This window comes from Galeopterus variegatus, unplaced genomic scaffold, assembly GCF_000696425.1.
Source record: "Galeopterus variegatus unplaced genomic scaffold, G_variegatus-3.0.2 Scaffold11, whole genome shotgun sequence".
NCBI lineage: Eukaryota > Metazoa > Chordata > Mammalia > Dermoptera > Cynocephalidae > Galeopterus > Galeopterus variegatus.
Genome location: NW_007726122.1, coordinates 1,358,414 through 1,381,250, shown reverse-complemented (window position 1 = coordinate 1,381,250; position 22,837 = coordinate 1,358,414). Strand labels below are relative to the sequence as shown.

Sequence of the window (22,837 nt, the reverse complement as noted above, 5' to 3'; positions counted from 1 at the left end):
CAGTGGTCTCACTGCAGACCCCTTGTCTCATACCCTGGTGGGGGGAGGGCCACAGGCAGTCTCACCTCTGAGACTCATGTCCTAATCTTCCTGGGCAGAACCTGCCATCTGTCAGGGCTACTGGATGTACCACTTCATAGCCAGAGGTTTCCAGCTGAGGCCCTTCTTCATTAGGCCCAGTCTGCCCTTCCTGCCCATCTCCTGCCAGTTCCCCCAGGCTTTGGTCACTCCCAGCTCCTCCCTGATGCCCATGCTCTCTGGTTCCTCTGGGGCTTCTCACACACTGATCCCTTACACAGCAATGCTCCTCCAGCTTCTCAGACTGGCATACTCACCCTTCAAGGTCCAGCCCAGATGACCTCCTCTGGGAATCCTCTCCTGATTTCCCCTCCCCCTCCCCCCCACTGACCCAGCAGACTCAGCAGCTCCCTCCCCTGAGCTTCCTTGGCACTTTGTACATTCCTAGGCTTTAGTTCTTAACATAGCATGCAGGGATGATTTTTATATCGGTCTCCCCTACTAGACCGTGAGCTCCCTGAGGGCAGGGGCTGCTCTGCAACTCCACACCTAGCCCACGACTGGCACCCAGTGTCTCTGAGGAAATGTTTGAAGAATGAATGAATGAACAAATGAATGGCCACATGATATTCACAGCATCCTGGCTGTGTCTGGCATTGCCTGGGGTCAATTCTACATTCCTGGTGTGGCAGAGTGACTGGAGGCCACTAGAGGGCAGCAGAGAGTCAGGAACGAGCAACAGGTGTGCACCTCAGCACCCAGGGCAAGGTGGGCAAAGGTGTGGGCTTAGAAAGTGCCCAGGCCAGAGAGCCACCAGGAGCCCCAGCGAGGAGCTTAGCAAGAAAGCCAGGGAGAGGGGGAAGTAAGAACTAAGGACAAAGCCCCTCATTCCCTGAGCAAACACTCCCCGAGCCTAAAGCTTAGGCCAGGGAGGCACCTGGAGAGCAGTGGTCCAATCTCCCATGCGATGCTCAAGTCCCCTCCACCAAGTTCTCGCCAGCTTCTTCTGGACTCCCCCCTCCCAAGCCTGTCCACTCCAATGTCTTCAGTTTTAATTATGGGGAAGGTTCTTTATACAAGAATTAAAAAGTCCCTCTGGCTCCCATTAGCTGGTCCTATGGAGTTGTGCAGAATATATTTTACCTCTGGTTCACACGCTAAATGAGACCCAGAGAGTGAAAATGACATGTCAGATCACACACTGAGTCCCTGGCTAAGCTGGGCCGGAGTCCTGCCTGGTGCTGGGCCCCCACCCTTCAAGCCTGCATGCTTTCCACAGAGCAGGCCTGTCGAGCAGGCAAGACTCAGAATTAGGCATGGTCTCGCTATGGACAGACTAGAGAAACCTTCCTCTCCTCCCCTCCAGAACCTCAATACTCTCCCTACCTCACATGGCTGGTGCCTCTGCAACTGTGCAACAACCATCTCAGTCCTCACAAACAGCAGGTGAGGCAGGCTCAGAGAGGTCATGGAGCTCGTACGTGGTCACACAGCTACACTCTCTCCACAGCGTCCCTCACTTCTCTTGGGGCATCTCCACATCATTCTCCCTGTACCAGTCCTTGTCCTTGTGCTCTTGGTCTACTTCGCCACTTGTCTGCAGAGAGCCTTACCTGGATGACTGCTTGGCCTCCAAAAGTTGCTGAGTTCAAATCCTAACCTTGCTGGCCACCAGGCTCCTCCCCAACTAGCTCCCCTTCCTGACAACCCCATTTACCCAGCTTGGGCATACTGCATCCGTGAGTCAAGCCAGCCACTAGGCTCAGCCTCCTCCCCAACCCTGATGCCCCCTGCCCTGCTCTTCAGATAGCCAAGCATATACTTTCCACAGCCCAGCTGAAGGGCCCCCTTCACCAGAATTCCTTTCTCAATTGTGCCAACCCCAGGCACCTCTCCTTTTTCTCCAGGCCCCCAGCATTCAGTCTGCCCCCACTCCTCCTTGGGAATGCTCTTGTCTGTGACTGGACTCTTCTCCGATTGATTCTCCCACTGATCCATGGGCTCCACGGGGTATGAGCTCTGCTGCAGAGCACTTGATTTGATGCCAGCTAGGCCAGGCCAGCGTTAGGCACGCCTGCTAGGTTTCTCTCTTCACCACCAAGCCCCACTCAGACCCCTGAATAAATAATAGTAATAACCATTAACACTTATATGGCACTTAATATGTGCCAGGCAAAGTTCTCGCAGTTTTTATTCATATTACATCATCTAATGCTCACATTTATTATCATCATCTCCATTTTATAGTTATGTAACTTGCCCAAAGTCACACAGCTAGTGAGAAGAAGAATGGTGATTCACAACCAGGCATTCTGGCTTCAGAGTCCATGCTCTGAACCACACAGCCTCCCACTGCTTCCCCACACAGCTGCCAATCCAGTGGCCCTGCCCCTCCCAGCCCTTGGTCAGCCCCAGCACCCCTGGCTGCACAGCCACAGCTCCAGAATCATTGGGGCCACCACAGATTGGACGGAGCTCTCATTGGCAGTCTAAAGTTCCCCTTTTTTATTTCAGTACTATTTCCTGAGTGCTAGTAGGTGCTGGGCACTGTGCCAGGACCCAAGGACACAGCAGTAAACAAAATAGACATAGCCTTGATTATTGTACAACCCTTATGTTCCACACAGGTCTGAAGGGAAGCCAGGCTAGGAACAAGTAAACCATTCTTTAAATTACCTTAGTTATGCTTAGTACCACAAGTGAAAAGAACAGGATGCTCTGAGAGAGGAATGATGCGGGTCCTAGTTTAGATGGCGTGTGGTAGACAGAATAATTGTCCCCCACCAAAAATGTCTATATCCTAATCCCTGAAACCTGTTAGGTTACAGGGAAAGGGAAATTAAAGTTGCAGGTAGAATTAAGGTTCCCAACTAGCTGACTTGACAATAAGGAAAATAGCCTGGATTATCCAGGTGGGTCCAATGTAATCACAGAGTCTTTATAAGTGGATGAGGGAGGCAGGAGAGAGAACCAGAGAGATGGCAACATGACAAAGACTGAGCTCAGCGTTGCCGGTCTTGAAGATGAAGGAACGGGACCGTGGGCTAAGCAATGCAGGAAGCATCTACAAGCTAGGAAAGGAAAGAGAACGATTCTTCCCTAGAGCCTCCAGAAGGAACAAACCTTGTAGACACTTGACTTTAGCCCGGTGAGGCCCATTTAGGGCTCTGACTTCCAGAATTGGAAGATAATGAGTCTCTACTATTTTACGACATTAGTTTGTGGTGATGCGCGATGGCAGCAATAGGAAACTAATACATATTTGGTCATTGAAGAAGGCCTCTCTGAAGAGGGGAAATCCAAATGGTGAGAGGGAGCCAGGCAGGCTGGACAGAGAGCAGAGAGGGGCTGAGAGCTTTAAACACAGGAAATGGCAGGTACCTCTCCTCCCAGAGTTCAGTAGCCCCTGTGCTCACCTGGCCTCACTGCTGTGCTGTCCAAATCTCCCCACTGGCCTCAAGCCCCCAGTGTACCCTGTACCCTCACCTCCTACTTCAAGAAAACAGTGAGTGACATAATTGAAAGACTTCTAGAAATGATGTCCACCAATCCATGGCAAGTAGAGCGCCCAGGGATCCAGCCAAGTTCCTTCTGTGCACCTTGCTCTGGTGGGTGGTAAGGGATGAGGCCTGTGGTTCCTACACTGGTTCCTCTCAAAGGTGGTTAGTTACCTTGTTTCTTAGACTCCCTGAAGCCAAAGGGCAGTAAACTCCCCTTCGTTTTTCCCCCAGCCCAGAATTTTTAAGAGTTTTAAATGCCATGTCGATATCTGTTAGGTTGCACAAATATCTTCAGGCAGGAATCAACTAGTTACACCGATCAAGACATTATGGAATCTTTGGTGCAAAACTTTTGGCATTTGCTGGGACTTGATGGAAATAAAATCTGAAAACTGTCTCCATTCTAAGCTGATATAATATGCTGTACTTGCTTTCTTCAATGTGACTGATCAGCAAAGTGCTATCCAGAGTCTCCAGAATTGCAGGAACTGAATCTACAAGTACTAGAGAAGACCAAGAAGCCATGTTCTGCAGATGTGAGGATGCCCTGGAGCCAGAAGGCGCAGACTACATGCAGGTGACAAAATCAGGATATACAACCACAACTTGTTAATATAGAATAAAAATAAAATAAATTTTAAGAAAGAATGTGGGAGGAAAAAAAAATAAAGTAAAGGTGAGTCCAGCTAACAAGCTGACATTTAATACGGAAAAATGCTACATCTATTTTTTTCTGGCCCCAAAGTTCAACTGTCAAAGTGTATCCCGGAGGCAATCCCTTTCCGTATGTCCTAGAAGCAAATCTTACAAATGGAAGCCTTCACTTATAAATGGCAGTCAAATGTTTCCCAAAGCCTACAGTGGGAAAACAACCCAGGAGATTTCCAGTTTCCCTTGAGATTGCACCACCAGCCTGCCAGAGGCGAGGAGGGAGAACCATTCCATGCAGTGAAACAGACCTTTGCAGTGCAGCAGCCTCAGAGAGATAAAAGCAGGAAACAAAAACCTCCCAGAGCCCTGCTCAGCTTATGTCTCCAAATGTGCCACCAGGCCCTCGGGATCTACGCAACGGTGTCATCGCCTTCAGCACTGTCACAATTGAATGAATACCTCCCAGACTCAGAAACCCAAGAGGCTGTGGATCAGAAATCTGAACAAATACAAAGCTGAAATCCTCAAACAGGTTGTGGTACATCCATGTCCTAATCCCTCAAACCTTACATGTAAGAGGTTATACATATGAAGGTTCCTTATGTGTAACCTGTGAATGTTACCTTACGTGACTAAAAAAAAGCCTTTGCAGATGTAATTAAGTTAGGATTTTGAGATGGGGAGATTATCCTTGATTGTCCTGGTGGGCTCTAAATGCATTAGTATCTTTTTAAGAGAGAAGATGGAAATTTGGCACCCGCAGAGTAGAAGGTGATGTGAAGATGGAGGAGGGAGAGATTTGAAGATCCTGGCTGTGGAGTAATGCAGCCACATCAAGGAGCCAAGAAAGCTGGAAGAGGAAAGGAACAGATCTTTTCTTAGAGCCTCCAGAGGGAGCGCATCCCTGCTGACACCTTGATTTTGGCCCAGTGATATTGATTTCAGACTTCTGGGCTCCAGAACTGGGAGAGAATAAATTTCTATTGTTTTAAGCCACCTATATTGTGGTGATTTGTTACAGCTGCTGCAGGAAACTAATACCCAAGTCAGTATAATTTTCCCTGCCTCCCTCCTTTAGCCAACGCTCACAAAAGGACCTAGCATGTGCAAGGGGCTGTGAAGGGTACAGAAGACCAGCCAGGTCCCAGCGAGAGATGTGGGCATGGGCAGAGTTGACTGCGCCACAGACACCTGAGTCGTGTGGTGTGACAGAGCCAGGCATAAGGCATTGTCCCCCAGGGAGGACTGTGCCAGAGGCTTCATGGGGCAGGGGATGTGCGCTCAGCCCTGAAGGGTGAGGCTGGAAGGACAATGACTGGGAAGAGACCAAGGCGTGCTGGGAAGCAGCAAGCAGCCAGGAACAGGGAGGGCGGGGAGAGGAGCTGAGAAGCCAAGTTGGGCCAGACCACAGCAGCGCCTGAAGGCCAGGCCAGGAACCCTGTTCTGCCAGGCCCTCTCTGTGCTGTGGGACAGCCCTGGGGCCAGCCTGCAGAGAGATTAGGAAAGCATGGGGGGAACAAGAGTCCCAGACACGTGACACTGGTTTGGACACTGAGGAACAGGAACTGAAGGCTGTGCCCCCTGAGCTTGGGATCCTAGTCCTGACACAGGCCCAGCACCATGTAAGTGCTGGGGGATGCATGAGAAGAGAAAGCAAAGGGCCAGGCGGGAGGAGGAGGGGGAAGAGAAGGGAAAGAGGACAGAGAGAGATGCGGAGAAGGCAGGAGTGCAGGGAGAGAGGGGAGGACGGGGGACTCCCGAGCAGCAGGCTCCCCTGGCAATATGCGTGTTCTCCTTGCTCCACACCGTGTGCCTCCCACTGTGTGCCCCATGCCACACCGCTGTCCAGCTGCCACCAGCAGGCATGGTTAGGCTGCACCCTTGCTTGGGGAGTGATTCCTGCTGCCACCGTTAATGGACAAGGAGCTGTCATTCCGCTGCTTCTCTGAACTAGGCCTCTTCGGGGTTTGCAGTGGGGAGCTGAGAGGGCCAGCTGGATGGCCTCAGCGTCACCTGCCAATGTGCCCTCAGGACAGGGGTAGAGGCTGCTGCTGTCTCCCCTTCTGCCATCACTGAAAAGCTGGAGTTGACAGACTCAGACACACAGGCAGCATGGTAGGGAGGATGCAAAAGACCTGAGCTCAAGACCTCCGCCTGCCAGCCGTGCAGCCTGGGATCGTTCCCTAACTTCTCTGGGTCTCAGCTAGCCCTTCTGGAAAATGGGGATTGCACTCCAGACCTTGCCCACTTCATAGGGTGATTACCTCAAAGGGCTCCAGGGAAAGCACTATGCATTCTAGAAAGTGTTGCACAAATGTAAGGGGCCATTAATGGATATGGCTTGGGATTCATGTCCCAAGGCTGCCCTAACTTGCTAAAGGTTGGGAAATGAGAAGCCGAGTGGGGGACTTGGGGAAGACTGGTGTATGTCCCATCCCCTCTGCTTGCCTCGTGCACAATATTTCCATGCGATCTGCCAGGGGCCCATCCTTGCAGCAGAAAAGGCAAAGGTTTTGTAGGCGGGAACCTGGCAGGCCTCCCTAGCATTGGCAAGGCCCAGGGCAAGAGTACACATGGAGGGCATTTCCCATATGTCTCATATTTAAAAGCCATAAATCAAGCTAACAAACCGTTAAATGAAATATGCTCCATCCTCCTACCTTGTTAAATACATCTTCGAAACAACCTGGAAGGCCATGTCGAATTTAGAATTCAGGGGCTCCTTGGCATTCTGTGCCAGGACATGGCTGCATGGGAAAAGCCCACCCTGGCTAGGATCTCACCTGCTTTCCCCACCTCCACTCATCGCCACGCAGGTCCTAGTGTGGACACCCAGCCCTCATATGCCAGCTCTGTTCACACCCCCCTTAAAGACCCAGCCCTCGGACCCAGGGGTGCCCACACTGGTGACATGGCTGTTTTTAGGAGGATGGCCCTGGGGAAGAGGCTGGAAGAGACTTGGATTTTTATGGCTAGGACTCCAGGGTGGGCTAGAAGGAGGGCCGTGAGCATGTCCCCTTGGCCCTGCAGAGTCGCCCCAATCCTGGGGGGTGGGCATTGTTCCAGCAGGACAGAGTGGGCCCTCTAATGAGTAGCTCCTAATGGCTTCCAAGCCCCTCATGCTTGGTCTAAGGGCAGCTCCAACTGGCTTCTAGTCATGGCCCTGCCTCCTACTTGCTGGGTGACTTGGACATGTCCCGGCCCCTTTCTGGGCTCAATTTCCTCACCAATACGGTGGGATGGATGATCCGCCATCTACTTCTTAAAGCTGTTATGAAGCTCCAGAGAGAAAGCGGGGTAGAGCATTGTTCCAGCAGGACAGAGTGGGCCCTCTAATGAGTAGCTCCTAATGGCTTCCAGGCCCCTCATGCTTGGTCTAAGGGCAGCTCCAACTGGCTTCTAGTCATAGCCCTGCCTCCTATTTGCTGGGTGACTTGGACATGTCCCAGCCCCTTTCTGGGCTCAATTTCCTCACCAATACGGTGGAATGGATGATCCGCCATCTACTTCTTAAAGCTGTTATGAAGCTCCAGAGAGAAAGCGGGGTAGGGGGGACTGAAATAACCTTTTTTTTTTTTTTTTTGCCAGAGAGAGACAACTGCTTGTGTTAGGAGAGGATCGGACCCTTAGAGCCCCAGGCACTGAAACGAGTGGTCAATGACTCCCGTAGTAGATACCTCCAGACAAGAGACAGCACAGTGACTACAGTTAATAACAGTGTATTGCATATTTCAATACAACTAAAAGAGAGGATTTTAACCGTTCTCACCACAAAGAAACAATAAATATTTGAGGTGATATGCTAATTAGCCTGATTTGATCATTGCATGGAAACACTACATTGCACCCCATAAATATATTCAATTATTAATTGTCAATTAAAAATAAAATAAATGAGAATGTTTAAAAATAAAAGAAAAAAGAGTCAATACTAACCCATAAAAGAAGTGCAACAACATTCAACAAAGGCCTGATTTTTTTCCCCTGATTTTTTTAAAAACACTTTTAAAAAAGGATACTTTGGCTATCCCTGCTAGGCTAATGCCCTTAATACACAGACAGCCAGCACCATGATGATGTGCAGTCTTGTCCCCACACCACCCCGCCATGCAAGCAGACATGGTGGCCTCCTTCCCAAATGTCTTGAAACTGACACATCACTGGCCAGAGGAGATCAGGTTTCAATGGCCACAGGGTATTCCATCTAGAATTAAGTGACAAACCCACCAGCCAACATCCTGTCTGTCTCGAACACATCTTTCTCAACCCCAAGGAGTAAGTCTGCACTTCAGGGGCTTCTTGCTTGATCATGTCACACAAATTGGGTGGGAGAGACAGGGTGGGGGAAGGGAGGGGAGGAAGGATAGAGAAAAGCCCCCCCCCCCCACTAGCTGGGCGACCTTCAGCCAGGCCCTGCACCGCTCTGTGTTCAGACTCCCCATGTGGCCAGTGAAGTACTGTTTGAGTGACAGTCAAGGACCCCCCTCTGATATCCTCCCAGGTGCCGACAATGCTGGCTAGTCCTGGCCCCACCGCAGGCCCAGCTGCAGAGAGAGGCCGAGAGCGCGGACCTCTGCTTGATTTATTCAGATCCACTTCTCAGAAGCGTGGAGGTCACCTGGGCTGTTGCGGGGATGCCCCCCGACTGAAACCCCATCCGCTGCCTGCTGTGGAGACGCGACAGTGGAACTCACCAGGCACCATCCCTGTCAGTGTCGGTGCTGAGTAGCTGCCCTGTCCGGCGGGGGGGACGTGCGGAGGGTATCCGGGGAGGGTCGTGCTTGCCAAGTCACGGCCTGAGGAATCAAAGCAACAAATCACAGGGTGAGCATCTCTGTGGCCAGCCACTCATGTCCACAGCTCCCGGGACACTTCTGCACATTTGTCACGTCTGGATGCTGAATGCCAATGTGCACCCCCCCAACTCCTCCCATCACTCACTCACACACACACACACACACACACACACACACACACACACACACACACACACACACGTACACACAGCTCCAGCCTCCCTGGCTACACCCGGCAAGAACTGAGGCAGGGCTCTTGCCTGTCCCCGGGGAACAGGGACCCCTTGCAGACATAAGACAACACAGGTGCCAGCGCACCCTGGCTCCAGCCAGCTCATCTTGCTCTCTACACCCCCAGCGTGCCTTGGGCTTGTCTACCTCCACACTGTTGCTTCTGCTCTGCCCTCTGCACAAAGCCCCCTTCCTCCAGCTGCACACAGCCTCACACCCCCTGCCTTCTAAGACCATCTGAAGGGCCTCCCTCCTCCTCTTCCTTGACAGCCCCCACAGTGGGCAGGGGGCACACCCGCCTCAGACCCTACAGCTCCATTTCTGGCCTTGGACTGAATTCTTCCTCTTTGGCCTAAAGCTGTTCTTTCATTCAGTGAAGATGCAGGAAGCACCTCCTGGTACCAAATACTGTTCTGGGTGCTGGGACATGAAGGCTGAGGCCTTGCCTGCAAGGGGTAGACACTCCAACAGGTGAGTGCCAGCTCTTTGCAGGCTCCTTTGTTTCTGACCATGAGTCCAGAGTCTCCATGTATCTCAGCTGGGACACTGTCACCATTGCTTATTGGCTCCATCGTGCAGAAGGAAATTCAATCGCACAGTTTTTATGGGTGTTCATGTTGAGGTGGAGGCCAGGACCACATAAGGGGGTGATGCCAAATCTGCCTTCTGAAAGATGGAGGGCATTATCCTGGTAGGAGCCTGCCTGGTACAGGTGTCCACATCCTTCTTGGCTGCCTGAGATGAATAAGAGGGTCCTGAGAGGGGAAGGGACTTGCCCAAGGATACTCAGCTGATCTGAGAAAAGGCTGGGACTGGAATCCAGCTCTCCTGCCTCCTGGGATTGAATTCTTCCTTCAAGAGGGGGCTGCTCTTTTGGTCATATCTGAACCCTGATGGTTTCTGTTGCTTTAAAACTTTGATCCCTAAAACAAAGGTTCAGAAAATCAGTGCTTCACTGAAGCACTGAACTCAAGAAGCCAGATATAAAAGCAATAAAATGAACCTAGGGAAGGGAGGAGGAAGGAATTGATAAAGAAAAAGCAGAAAATGATGAATTAGAAAACAGAAAAGCAGACACAACAATAAATACAACCAAGAATTGTTATTTGAAAAGACCAATAAAATAGACAAACTGAGGTCAAGATTATTTTTTGTTCTTTTTATAATTTCTTTGAACCTGTGGCCTTGGTGTTATCCACACTGCACTCTCCTGAGTGAGCCATGGGCCAGCCCCAAGATTTTTTTAAAAGGCACAAATATCAAGATAATGAATGAGGAGTAGATATAACCAGAGAAATGGAAGAGATGATAGAAAAACAATTTTAAAAATGCACTCCCCTCTAATACTAATAAATGTGGAAATCTCAACAAAAGGTAAAATTTTCAGGAAAACACGAACTACCAAAATGAACTCAAGAAGATGTAGAAAATACCAACAGTCCAATAACCTTTGAAGAAATAGAAAAAAAATGTTTTTCTAAAAAACAAGTGCCTTGTCCATTTAGCTACTTGGGCAAGTTTTTGTTGGTTTGTTTCTGTTTTTTGGCAAATTCTTTTAAATCTTTAAGGGACTCATAGTTATGTTATTAAGCTATTCAGGACACATAAAACTAAGAAAATCTTCTCAATTCATTTCATCAAGTTAGCATATCCTAATATAAAAACTTAACAAAGACAGCATAAAAAATAAAAACTAAAGGCTAGTCTCACAATTTATTAATATAGATGCAAAAAGTTGTCTATGACACTGATTGAGCGATATTAGAGAAAGAATAACATACCACGGCCAAAAATAAGGTTTATTCCAGGTATGCAAGAATGGTTCAATATTAAAGTATTGGTCAGGGGATAATATCAATGTATCAAAGGAGGAAAACCATAAGATTTTATCAAAGATTTGGAAAAGGCATTGGTTAAAATTTGATATTAATTCCTTATGATACCTTTTAGTGAGTAAGAATTGAAGTATACTTCTTAGATCTTACACTGATCTTAAACCTAAAGTCAATATCATATTTAATTGGTGAAGTACTTGGAGAATTCCTATTAAAGTCAAGAACATATCAAGGAAACCTATTATCAATGATATCACTGACAATTGTTTGGAAAATTTTAGCCAGTACACTAAGATAAGATAGAGACATAGGGGGATAAACATTGGGGGAGAAACACCAAAGTCATCATTAGCTGGTTATGTCTTGGGCCTGGAAAATCATAAGAAAATCAGCTCATCTACAAGAAGCAATGAAAAAGCTTGGTGAGACAGCCAGGTCACGGACGTCTGCAGTCAATAGTTTTCTAGATTCAGCAGCTCCCTGCTGCCTGTTCAACTAAGTATGGATTTTTCAGTTTGGCGTCCAAGGCCCTCCACAACCTGTGCCCTCACCCGCAACCTTGCCAGCTTCATCAGTCCTGCTCTCTGTGCCATCCCCCAAACCTGCCCGCCCTTTCCCACTCCCATGACTTTCCTCGTGCTGTTCCCCTTCCAAATAGCCCTTCTACCATTCCTACCCCTGAAACATTTCCTCCCATCTCTCAAGAGCCTGCTCCTCTGTGAAGCCTTTTCTCAGCCCTTCAAGTGTTTCTAGTATCTGCCTCTGCTGAAGGTCCCCCCGACCCCCGACCGCCCTGTCCCAGTGTGAAGGGAGCATCGAGTCAGGGGAATAGACAAGATAGAGGTGATGATATCAGTAATGAAAATATAGCTCTTACTTTGTGACAGACTCTCTTACTCTTTTACATAAGTTAACTCATTGTATTATCCTAACAACTCTGTGAGGTTCAAACAGTGATCACGCCCACTTTATAAAAGAGAAAACTGAGGCATGAAGAGGTTAAGTAACTTGCCTTTGGTCATAAAGCTAGTAGAAAACAGAGCTGAGATTTGGCCCCAGGTGGCTGGATTCCAGCTTGAGCTTCTATTGGTGGCGACAGCAGGGCAGGGGAGGGGGGTTGGAGACAGCAAAGAAGGATGGCTGAGAACTAGGAGGATTAATTAATCTGGTTAGCAACTGGAGGGGGTGAGCAGATTAAAGCAGAAAAGAGAGTGAGAGTCAAAGATGGGCTGTCAGAAGCCAGAACTCAGGGTGGGTGTCAAAGCCCATTTGGGAAGAAACTAACCAACATTAGTCTGCCATGCTATAAGCTCCGCAGGGCAGGACTGCAGGGCACCTAGCACACAGCAAGCACTCAATAACGATCTGTAGGAGAGCAGGACAAGCCAGCCATCCACAGCCCTCTCACTGATTCCAGTCCCAGTTTTGCTACTGAATGTCTGTGGAACTCTGGTCAAGTCACACCTCTCCTCCGCCCACCGTCAGCCTCAGTCTTCCCCAACTTTAAAAAAGAGCTCTAAGCAAAATTATCTCCAAGAGCCCCTGAAGCTCACACTCGTCTGAGTATGCATATACATAAAGGATAGTTTAGCTGTGAGTGTATTTTTCTACCTTAAAGTTCAACTGTACCTGGAGCTCCAAAACCTCTTTAATCAATCCCGTAACGTGTGCTGCCACTCAAGGAGGGCTGATAGTACCCCTTGGGACATGGGCAGGCAGATCTCCAAGCTTACAGCCTCAGTGGGGTCTTGTGTCAGCTCCAGTCTTATGCAGGACTTGGCAAAATGCTGGGGGCTCATTCCGTCCCCAGTCCCTCCTCTCAGCCCACCAGGATGGCAGTGTGCATCATGAGGAGCTGACAAATGGCCACATATACTCCACAAATAACTCTGCCTCTGATTTCCCCATTGCCAAGGGACTCCCTTGCATTGTCCACAGCTCCATTTTTATCTGCAAGTGTCCCTAGATCCAGAGGCTTCACCCTGTGGCCACATTTACTTTCAGTGGACTAGTCACAGAAGCAGAGGGCCTGAGTTATCACTTGTGGTGGGCAAGGACGGGGACACTGACAGCTTTCTGTGTCATCTCAACCTCCTGAACTGCTACTGTGTGCCAGGCATTGGGGTAGGCTGTTAATGCACATTGTTCCATTTAACCTTCCTACCTTACAAAATTCCCAATATAAATATTATGGGACAGTGGGGGAAGTTGTAGGGAGATGACTACAGCTTAACACATGAAGGAAGGCAGCAGAGCCCAGTGATGAAGGTGCCAGTCTTCCCAGGCTCAAATCCTTGCTTTACCACTTACTAGCTCTATGACCTTGAGAAAGTTCCTTAATCATTCTGAGCCTCAGTTTCCTCACTTATAAAATGCAGATAATAATAGCCAACACTTATAGAGAGCAAACTGTGAACCAGGTACACACATCCTCATTCATTCCTCACTGTAACCCTATTAAAGAGTTACTATTAGCCCTGTTTTACTGAGGGGGAAAATGAGGCATGGAGAGTTTAAGTGACTTGCTCACAGTCACATAGCTAGTAAGTTAAAAAGTGAGGTTTCAAACCCAGTCAGTCTGGCTTGCAAATCTGCACTCTCCACGCCTCCTCTGGGACCCCTCTGCAACCATAATGATGACATGCCTCTTTTACACGGCTGTTGCAATGCGATGCATGTGAAACAAAGGCACAGGGAGCCGGATGGCGTTACTGGCCCAAATCCTCGGCCCCACCCTCACCACCATTATCTTGAAAAAGAATAATTTGACACCAAAAAGTAGAAAGGATAAGCTGTTTTTAAAACCAAACCAACTTAGTTTTATGAAAAACTGAAAGGAGTTTTTTTTCCTGCGGTTCCTCTCACTGGAGCAGAGTGTACTCTTCTGCCCCTTGAGGCTCAGCCATGTGCCTTGCTTAGAGCAGACACTGGGTGGGCAGAAGCTGGAGGTATGCTTGTGCAGCTGCATGTGAGCCTTTGCACTTCTTGTGCTGCCATGGGAACATGCCCTGGTAAACCTCTGGTCCAAGAAGTGGAGAGACATGTAGAGCAGAGACAGACCTAGCCTACACCAGGAGCCAACCCCAGCTTGAAGCAGAAGCCCCAGCCCACCCCCAGACCCATGAGCAAGAATAAATGATCTCTGTTTTAAGCCCTGGGTTTCCGGGTGGTTTGCTAAGCAGCAGTGTTGTGACAATCACTGATCAACACAAGACTTAGTAAATGTTACCTGCTCTTGCTTTCATCGTTATTCTCTACTTAAGAACATGCTGCCTGGGCCCTTCTAAGGGCATCTATCCAAATCCAAGCAGAGGCTGGACTCCCCTTGTTGGGAAGCCCACCAAGGGAATCTAAGCTTCACATTTGCTGTGATGGCATATAAAGACTCTCCAGGCACTGAGCTGAGAAACCGTGACCTTGGAGGGTATGGGCATTTTTACCTTCTTGGTTTCTTCTCTAACACATCTCAGGCATGTCACCAGGGTTGTAGTGTTTAACAACCAGCCAACACAGGGCAGCTAAGGAGATGCTACTGATCCTTTTCAGCTTAGATTCAGGCTTCTGGACTGGGATGAGTAAAGCAAAATTAATGCTTCTTAACTCAATATGACATCAAAGCACATATTTATATCATTTTTTACCAAGGAAGAAATTATTTGTATTATTTGCAATGGCACTGAATGTTATTGATGGCATATAATACATTTGCAAATAACTAAGCAAACTTAATCTGTGTTACTAACATAATTCCTATTATTAATGGCATGTAAGTACATCTTGTCCAACTCACATATGGCCTTCTCTTTCCAGAGAGAACGATCGAGACTTGGCCTTGCTTACTATTAGCAAGGAGTCTATGCAGAAGGCAAGAGAAAGACCACTCCTCCAGAAGAGATACAATGGTTTAAAATAACTCATTCTTTTCAATCCTGAGTGGAACGGAAAGGATGAGGAAACTGAGGCAAAGAAATGAGTTTGGTTTTTTTTCTTCTTCAAGTTTTAGAAGTGTAACACAGTTTATTTTATTTATTTATGTATTTTATCAGAATATAGTTGATTGTACATACCTGTGGGGTACAGCACTGAATATCAATACCTGTGTGTAATATGTTACATCCAAGTCAGGATACTCAGTATATTCAACAACATACGATGTAATTGATTTTCGTGGAAAAAATGAGTTTCATCGGAAATGAGTTTTGACTGACCTTTATCAGAAGTGAGTTTTGACTGACCCAAGGTCACAGAGTAAGTGGTAGAATGGGAACTTCAACTCAGATCTCATGACTTCTAGTTAAATGCTATCCTTGCAGGATTGCTCAAAATGCTCCCTGAAAGGGGCTAGCCCTCCCAGGTGTTAAAACATTCTACAAAGTCTTTGTAATTAAAAGTGCGATAGTGGTAATTGAATAGAAAACCAATGGACTAGAATAGAAAGTCTAGAAACACACCCAACTATATGTGAAAATCTAGCATATGATATAAGTAGAATCTCAAATCACTGGGGCAAATACGGACTTTTTAATAAATGGTGTTAGGACAACTGGAGAACCATTTGAGAAAAAAAAAACAATAAAAAATCAATTTTTCATACCAGCACAAGTCAATTTTTCATACCATGTACAAGAATAAACTTCAAGTGGATCTGAGAGATAAATGCAAAAATACAACTACGCAAATACTAGAAGAAAACATAGGCGAAATCCTCTGTAATCCAGGTATAGAGAAAGACTTTCTAACTATGGCTCAAAACCAGATGCACACGATACATACAAGAATTAACTCAAAATGGATCAAATGTAAGAGTTAAAACTATAAAACTCTTAGAAGAAAACATAAGCATAAATCTTCATGACCTTGGATTAGGCAATGCTTTCTCAGATATGACACGACAAAAGAAAAAATAGATAGATTGGACTTTATCAAAATTAAAAACTTTTGTGCTTCAAAGGACACCATCAAGAAAGTAAAAATATAACCTACAGATAAGGACATGCAGGCTCCAAGTAGCTGACTTGCCCAAGGTCACACAGCTGATAATAATGATGACAGCTAACATTTGTGCAGCACTTATGATATGCCAGGCACTGTTCCAGCACTAGGCAGTGTTCCAAACACTGTTCACTGTTCGCAATATTAATATCCTTTTATTGATGTTGATTCATTTATCCTCAAAAACTATATGAGGTAAACCCTATCACTATCCCCATTTTAAAATCCCGAAACTAAAACACAGAGAGATTATGCACCTGCCCAAGTTCCCACAGCTACTAAGAAACGGAACCCCATCCAGACCCACGCATCTGGCACCAGGTTCCTTCACATTCTCCCAACACTGGGCATTTGTCTTCCTTCTGCCTCTGGATTGGATGTCCCCAGAGATCAAGAGCTGCTCTTGTCCCCCCTTCCCCCGCACTGGCCCAGCATACAGTAAGTGCTCAGAAAATGACTCCCAAGATGAAATGAATCAAATAACATTGGTTCTACTCATCTGAACTATGGTTCCCATCCCATCAACATCTGAGAAAGCCCTTCGCGACGAACTCCACAAAACATCTAGGCCTGATTTATCAGTTTTTGCTTAGATGCAACTTTTTCTTGTTCATAAGCCCATTTCTAGGTAGGCTCTCTCTATGTACACTAACGGGAGGAATGTGAATCCAATTAACTTCAAATTTAGCTCATAATGAACTTATCTCATTTTGCTACCAGCTCGGTTCTCATCGTGTGGCAGTAATTAACCACTGGGGGTTGTCACTCCCAGACACATGACATGGAGATCCTCCCAGCTCCTCACTTCAAACCCTTGCAGAATTCATTACCCTGACAGTGTGAAAACCCTTCACTTTGAATACCACAGGGCACCAACCAAACTCCCCCTCCATCTACCTGACTGTGTGTGTGAGCGAGAGAAAGAAGAAAGCAAGCCATTAATTATTGTGAGCAAGATAGAAAGTGGGGGAAGGATGCTAGTGATGGCTCAATGGCCGAAGAGGGTCTGCCAGCCCTTGACTGCCTCCCCTGCCCAGAGGAGGAAGATCTCGGCACACAAGGCCCAAGCTATAGGGGAATATGGCAGAGCTGGTTGGGAAAGGCGAAGTCCTTTCCATAGTAGTGATCGTATCCGCTGGGGATTCTTAATGCCCAGGAAGCCTGCACCCCCCAGGCTACTGGGACTTGCTGTGTGACCTTGGGTAAGTTCCACCTCCTCTCTGGGACTTGGTTTTCTCATCTGAACCCTCAAACAGTGAGAACAGACGGCCTCTGAGGGTTTTTTTTTTAATATTCCAACATTCCCTAAGTCAGTGGCATCGTTGTACCCCGTGCTGACGGAAAGGAAGGCTGGTGCTGGCCGCTAGAGAGACACATGCAGCAGTGCCTGCCTGCCTTGGCCTCAGCACTCCTGCCACAGCATCCAGCTCCCTGGAGCCCCTGAAGTAAACCCTAGTCTTGTTTTCATGTCTCCAGGAAAGGAACCTAAAAGTCAACCTGCAAATGGAATAAAATCTTCACTTCATATATTGTTCATTTTATATTTGTACAAGAGTTATGTTTTTAACTTTCTTATAAGTATACTTTTTACACCTGTTGGAGAAAAAAGTGAGCCATGCCTGAGTCAGTGACATGAACTGAAGCTTTTCGACAAACACCAAAGCAGATGACAATGAACAACTGCCACCTTAGGGGAGGGGGAGAGAAACAGCCAAACACCCAGGATTCGGGAGGGGATTAATCCTGCCACACAAGCCTCGATGTCTGTGTGCAAGTACTGCGCACACCACCGGCTCATTCAGAAAGTGTGGCAGTGGAATAGGGGCTGCTCTGCAGTCTGCCTTTGTTCAGACCCGCACTCGTAGAGGGAGTGCTGATCTCAGTAGTTGCAGAGTGGGAATATTTCACTTAGAAGGGAAAGGCGCTCAGGGATGTAACAGCCCATCTCTCCCTGCTGACAATGGATGCGTTAATTGCAGATGAGCTGTATCCAGTTATTAAAGCAGATCTGGCAAGCTCCTAATGACAGGTTTATTAGACATTAGTTGAGGTGGTGCTATTTACTTAGAAATAATAACCCTAAATTTCTCTTCCCAAAATTACTTAATCCCTACTTTTAACTAATTCTGACTGGTCCCCCTGTAATTGTCCTGGCTAGAGATCTGATCTGGACTTGTAGAGCCAGGAAGGCAAATCTAAGAACTCATTAATCAGGGTGCTATTTACTTTGCAACCGTCCCCCCTCCCCTTTCCCTCATTCAAGCTGGCCTTGTCAACTTCCTGGAGTCACTGGGAACTTTCAGACTCAATACTGTGTTTCTTTCTTTTTTTTTTTTTTTAAAGATGACCGGTAAGGGGATCTTAATCCTTGACTTGGTGGTGTCAGCACCATGCTCTCCCAAGTGAGCTAACCGGCCATCCCTATATAGGGATCCGAACCTGCGGTCTTGGTGTTATCAACACCACACTCTCCCAAGTAAGCCATGGGCCAGTCCCAATACTGTGTCTCAATTTTGAGAGCATGTTTGAATTTCATCTGCCTGGCATTTTAGAGCAGACACTGGGACTCAGTCAATATGTCCATGTACAGTTATGACACGATCTTCCTCGAACTAGCAACTGTTGATCCAATGTAATAAAATGACAAAGGCAGGGTTCTAATTAGTAAAGCTGCAAAGCAGCTCTACCATGCTGATGGCTCTGGGCCTCCCTGCCAGGACAGGCACCGCTAAAGGCACAGGAGGAAGGCAGTACAAGCAGGAGGACTTTCTGGGCAACCATGGGCTAGCTCATGTCTTCATTCACTCATTCACTCTTTCATGCACTATCTGACACTCACTAAGCTCTAAACACCATCCTGAGCGCTCCAGAGAACACAAAGATGATAATAATAGTAATAATAATAATAACCACAACAATAACAACTCTCATTTATGCAACTCTTAGCATGTGCCAAGCACTGTGCTAAGTGCTTTGTATGTGTTATCGCATTTAAGTGTCCCACCCACTCTGGAGATATAAATCTTTACTATCCCCAATTTGCAGATAAGGTACCCAGCTAGAAAGAGGTACAGCTGGATGCAAATTTAGGCTCTGACTTCAGAGCTTGTGTCTTTCCCCCCTGCACTATTCTGTTTCAATAGGCAAATCGCAAAATACAAAACACAGCTCTCCTTGACCAGCAATTCTACTCCTAGGACTTTACTTATGGAAATACACAGAAATGTACACCAAGAGTTACATTTAATGAGAAGAAAGGAAGAAAGCAATCCAAGTGTCTATCATAATGGCTGGGATAAATTATGATACTTCCATATGATGGAATATTATACAGTTTTGAAAAACAATGAAGTAGAATTGAATGTAGGGATCTGGAAAATATCTCCAAGGTACATTATTAACTGAATAAAGCAAAGTACAAAAGAACATTGTGTACAGTATGATTCCGTTTGTGCTAGTAAAAATATTACTGAAAAAATATACAAGGCACTATTAACTTTGGGGAGAGGGACTGTGGATGGGAGGGCTGAGGTTGGGGGAAGGAGATTTATTTTTCATCTTATATTTTTCTGCATAGTTTGAATATTTAACCACATGCATGTATTTCTTCTTATTCGAAGTTGACTTTTTAATTCAAAATTAACTTTTCTTAAGAACTAGATAAAGTGTGCCCCAAGGGGCTCACTCACAGCCTAGAAAGGGAGATAATAATGAATGTAAGATGCATGAAGTGCAGGGCTCCTACCTGCCCCTTGCTCCCACCTTAGCATCTCTCAGGCCAGAGCTGCCATCAGGCCAGAGCTGCCACAGCAAGAACTTCTTGCTTTCAAGGACAGTATCATGATGCCAACAGCACCTTGGCCAAGTCACATACTTAAAGCTCATGGTCCCACCAGGCCTCTCCCAAGCCAGCATCCAACACTCAGTGGTGCCCTGCTTGGCCTGTCTGAAATTCTCCATCCAGCAATCTCAGCCCCTTGCGATCTGGCATGAGTAGCCAAAGGCAGGCACAAAGCCTGTCCCACCAGTCCCTCTTGGCACCAACTCTGGCAGGCCTAATCTTCATTTGCACAGAGTTCCAATAAGCTCAGTGGCTTGGCTTCCCAGCCCCTAGTAGATTAAAAACAGCAAAATAAGAAGTGGGGAGAGACTTCTAGGGCTAGGCAAACTGACATTAGAAGTGACAGGTGACAGGTGAGCTGCAAGGACAGAGACAGGAAAACAATATAATCAGACAGGAGAAGTCCACACCCCAGCATTCTGGGGTTCTTGGAAGAGGGGCAGATGCTTGCTTACAGACCCCCGAGGTTTTGCTATTATATCAGGCAAGGTTCAGTAACAGTGGTTCACAAAGATGAGCTTGGGTTCTTCCATCAGAGGAAGGTGACATTATATCACTCCAGCGTGATTATGTGCACCTCTTATCCAAGAAATTAACAGGACAAACCAGTGTTTGAGAAACCTATATAATCATAATGAGCAAGTAAAAAAAAAAAAGCGTAATTGTCCACCTCTGTCCAGAATGGCTCCCTGGAGAGCCCTTGTACAGTGCATGGCAACAGAAAAGACCTCCAGGAAATTAGATTGCTGATCATGACCCACCATGTGCCCACACCTCGTTAGGGTATGTGCCATACCAAGCCATCTCAAGCTGGCTGCAGAACATCCAAGACATATCTTTGCCTCTGATGTTTCAGAATCCTGGAGTCCCAGGGCTGGGCTGAAACTTGGAGGTCACCCAGTGTCCTCCTCTGCAGGGCTGACAGTATTCCCACCACACATTTGCCCAACATTTCTTGCCAACTCCCAGACAGTGACTGCTAATGCAGAACACACTTCCCAAATCTAATAACGGTTGGAAAAGTCTGCCTTCTGGAGAGATAGAGTCTACATAAAGCAGATGATTGCTACATGAAAAAGCAGCATGAATAAATGAATACACAGAAAGCATAGAGTCCTCCCAAAGTGGCCTTCTAGGTTTGAGGACATTTAACGTTTGTAATGCGAGCAATGTTGCAGGGTAGTTAGAGACAAAGGCCAAAGGGCTGGTGGTCTCTGTTCAGATCCTGGCTCCACACTTGCTGGCTGTGTGATCTTCAGCAAGTTGCTTAGCTTCTCTGTCTCAGTGTTCACATTTATAAAATGGAGATAATCTCGTCTGCCACATAGCGTTGTTGCATGGATTAAATTAACAAATGCATGTAAAGCCACTGGCACAGGGCCCAGCACAGAGTGAACACTCAGTAATGCCACTGTTGTTCACAGTGCTTCTCTAGCTCCACAGCCAATCTCAGTCCACCTAAGAGCACAGCCAGATCAGTCTTTGAAAGTGCTGTCAGAAATCTTCAGAGGCTCCCCACTGCTTACACAGCAAAGTCCACACTTAGCTAAGATAAGAGCATGGGCTCCAGAGCCAGCCTGCTGGGGCCAAAATCCCAGCTCTGCCACTTACCAGCTGTGTGACCCTGGGCAAGTGACTCAGCCTTCCTCTCCTCACCTGTCTAAGGAAGGGGAAGGAGGCCCTGACAGTCCCTCTCCAATGGAGCGAGTTTGAGGACTGAAGGAGGCAACTCTGTGAACACCCTTAGACCAGTGCCCGGCCTGGAGGCTCCCTTACTGCCCACTACCCATCCACGCCCACTTCGTGTCCCTCCTGCATGCTGTGCTCCAAATGTTAGTGGTGCCTGTCATTACCTGTCATTACCTGCAACGTACAGTGGAGGCAACTGAGGCTGCACAAGGTTAAGTAACTTGCCCAAGGTTGCACAGGCAGAAAATAGACCAGGAAGGGGGACAGTGGGAGCAGGATTAGAACCCCCAGCAGCCTGTGCTCTTAACCACTAAGTTCCACAGAACAAGGCCCTTCCAGAGGCTTGAATCTAGGATGGGTTTGAAATAAAGTCAAACATGGTGGGAGGGACCTACTGGACCTTTCAAGCTTAGGGGTAAGGTCAGGGCTGGAGGAGTAAGTACAAAGCCCATTGAGGCACAAGCAGCCCTGGACTGGGAGTCAGAAAACCCTCCACTTCCTTACTGTGCCTTCAGGCAGGTCCCCCACCTTCTCTAACACCCTCACCTGTAAACCCAGAGCCCAGCCCCAGACCACCCACATGGGGGGAGATCAAGAAATGCTACAGAGACAGAGACGTGAGAAATGCGTAGTATTCTCTGCCCTTCCTCCAGGGCTGACAGCCCATTCACTTTAAGAAAAAGTCAATAGTAAACATCTAAGCTTCTGATTGGCTTCTGATCTCTTGTAAAGGCAGTCACGAATCCTAAACCAGTGCCTCAGCCAGCCCACTTCTGGTCCAGAAATCAACAGGACGGTAGATTTCACAGAGCCAGGCCTGGAATGGAGAAAGCCCAGCCAGACGACACTTATATTTTGCAACACCAGCTCCCACACCTCCACTTGTTTTCCCACATCAAGCCACGAGCCCAGTACTGGTAACCAGCCACTGAGGAGGCCCGCATGAGAAAGGCAGCTGGGCAGGTGCGCTGCTCGCCAGGAAAAACCAAGTCTGCCCCGCAGAGGCACCTCCCAGGGTGCGCGGCAAATTAATGTGCTGCAGAAAACACGCATTAAATCGCACTGCTGGGCTGAAATGAATTCTCAATTTTTTGCCGGCTGCCAAAGCAGCAGCCCATCTTTCCCTAGCCCTCCCTTCCCAGAGAAGCACACATCAGGTGCCAGGTCTCAACTATCTCACAGAATTACTGGCTTCTTCTGAGAGCCCCAGTGGAGGTTGGACGCTTGCTTGCAAGTCCTCGCCAGTTCTGGGTCTCAGTTGCCCACTTGTAAAACCCAGATGAC

The 22,837-nt window shown here is 47.5% G+C and overlaps 1 protein-coding gene across 6 annotated transcripts in view; it reads right to left on the bottom strand.

Annotated features, from left to right (window-relative positions):
- The window catches only part of PAX5 (paired box 5), a 200,608-nt gene that overhangs the window by 34,130 nt on the left and 143,641 nt on the right, over nt 1–22,837 (bottom strand). For 4 of the 6 annotated variants that reach the window (XM_008588063.1, XM_008587992.1, XM_008588133.1 and 1 more), the window contains one exon: nt 8,864–8,965. The exons of the other annotated variants lie outside the window; for them this stretch is intronic. In XM_008588063.1, the coding sequence (XP_008586285.1) occupies nt 8,864–8,965 (102 nt within the window). The remainder of the gene's footprint in view (nt 1–8,863; nt 8,966–22,837) is intronic. 6 annotated transcript variants of the gene reach the window in all.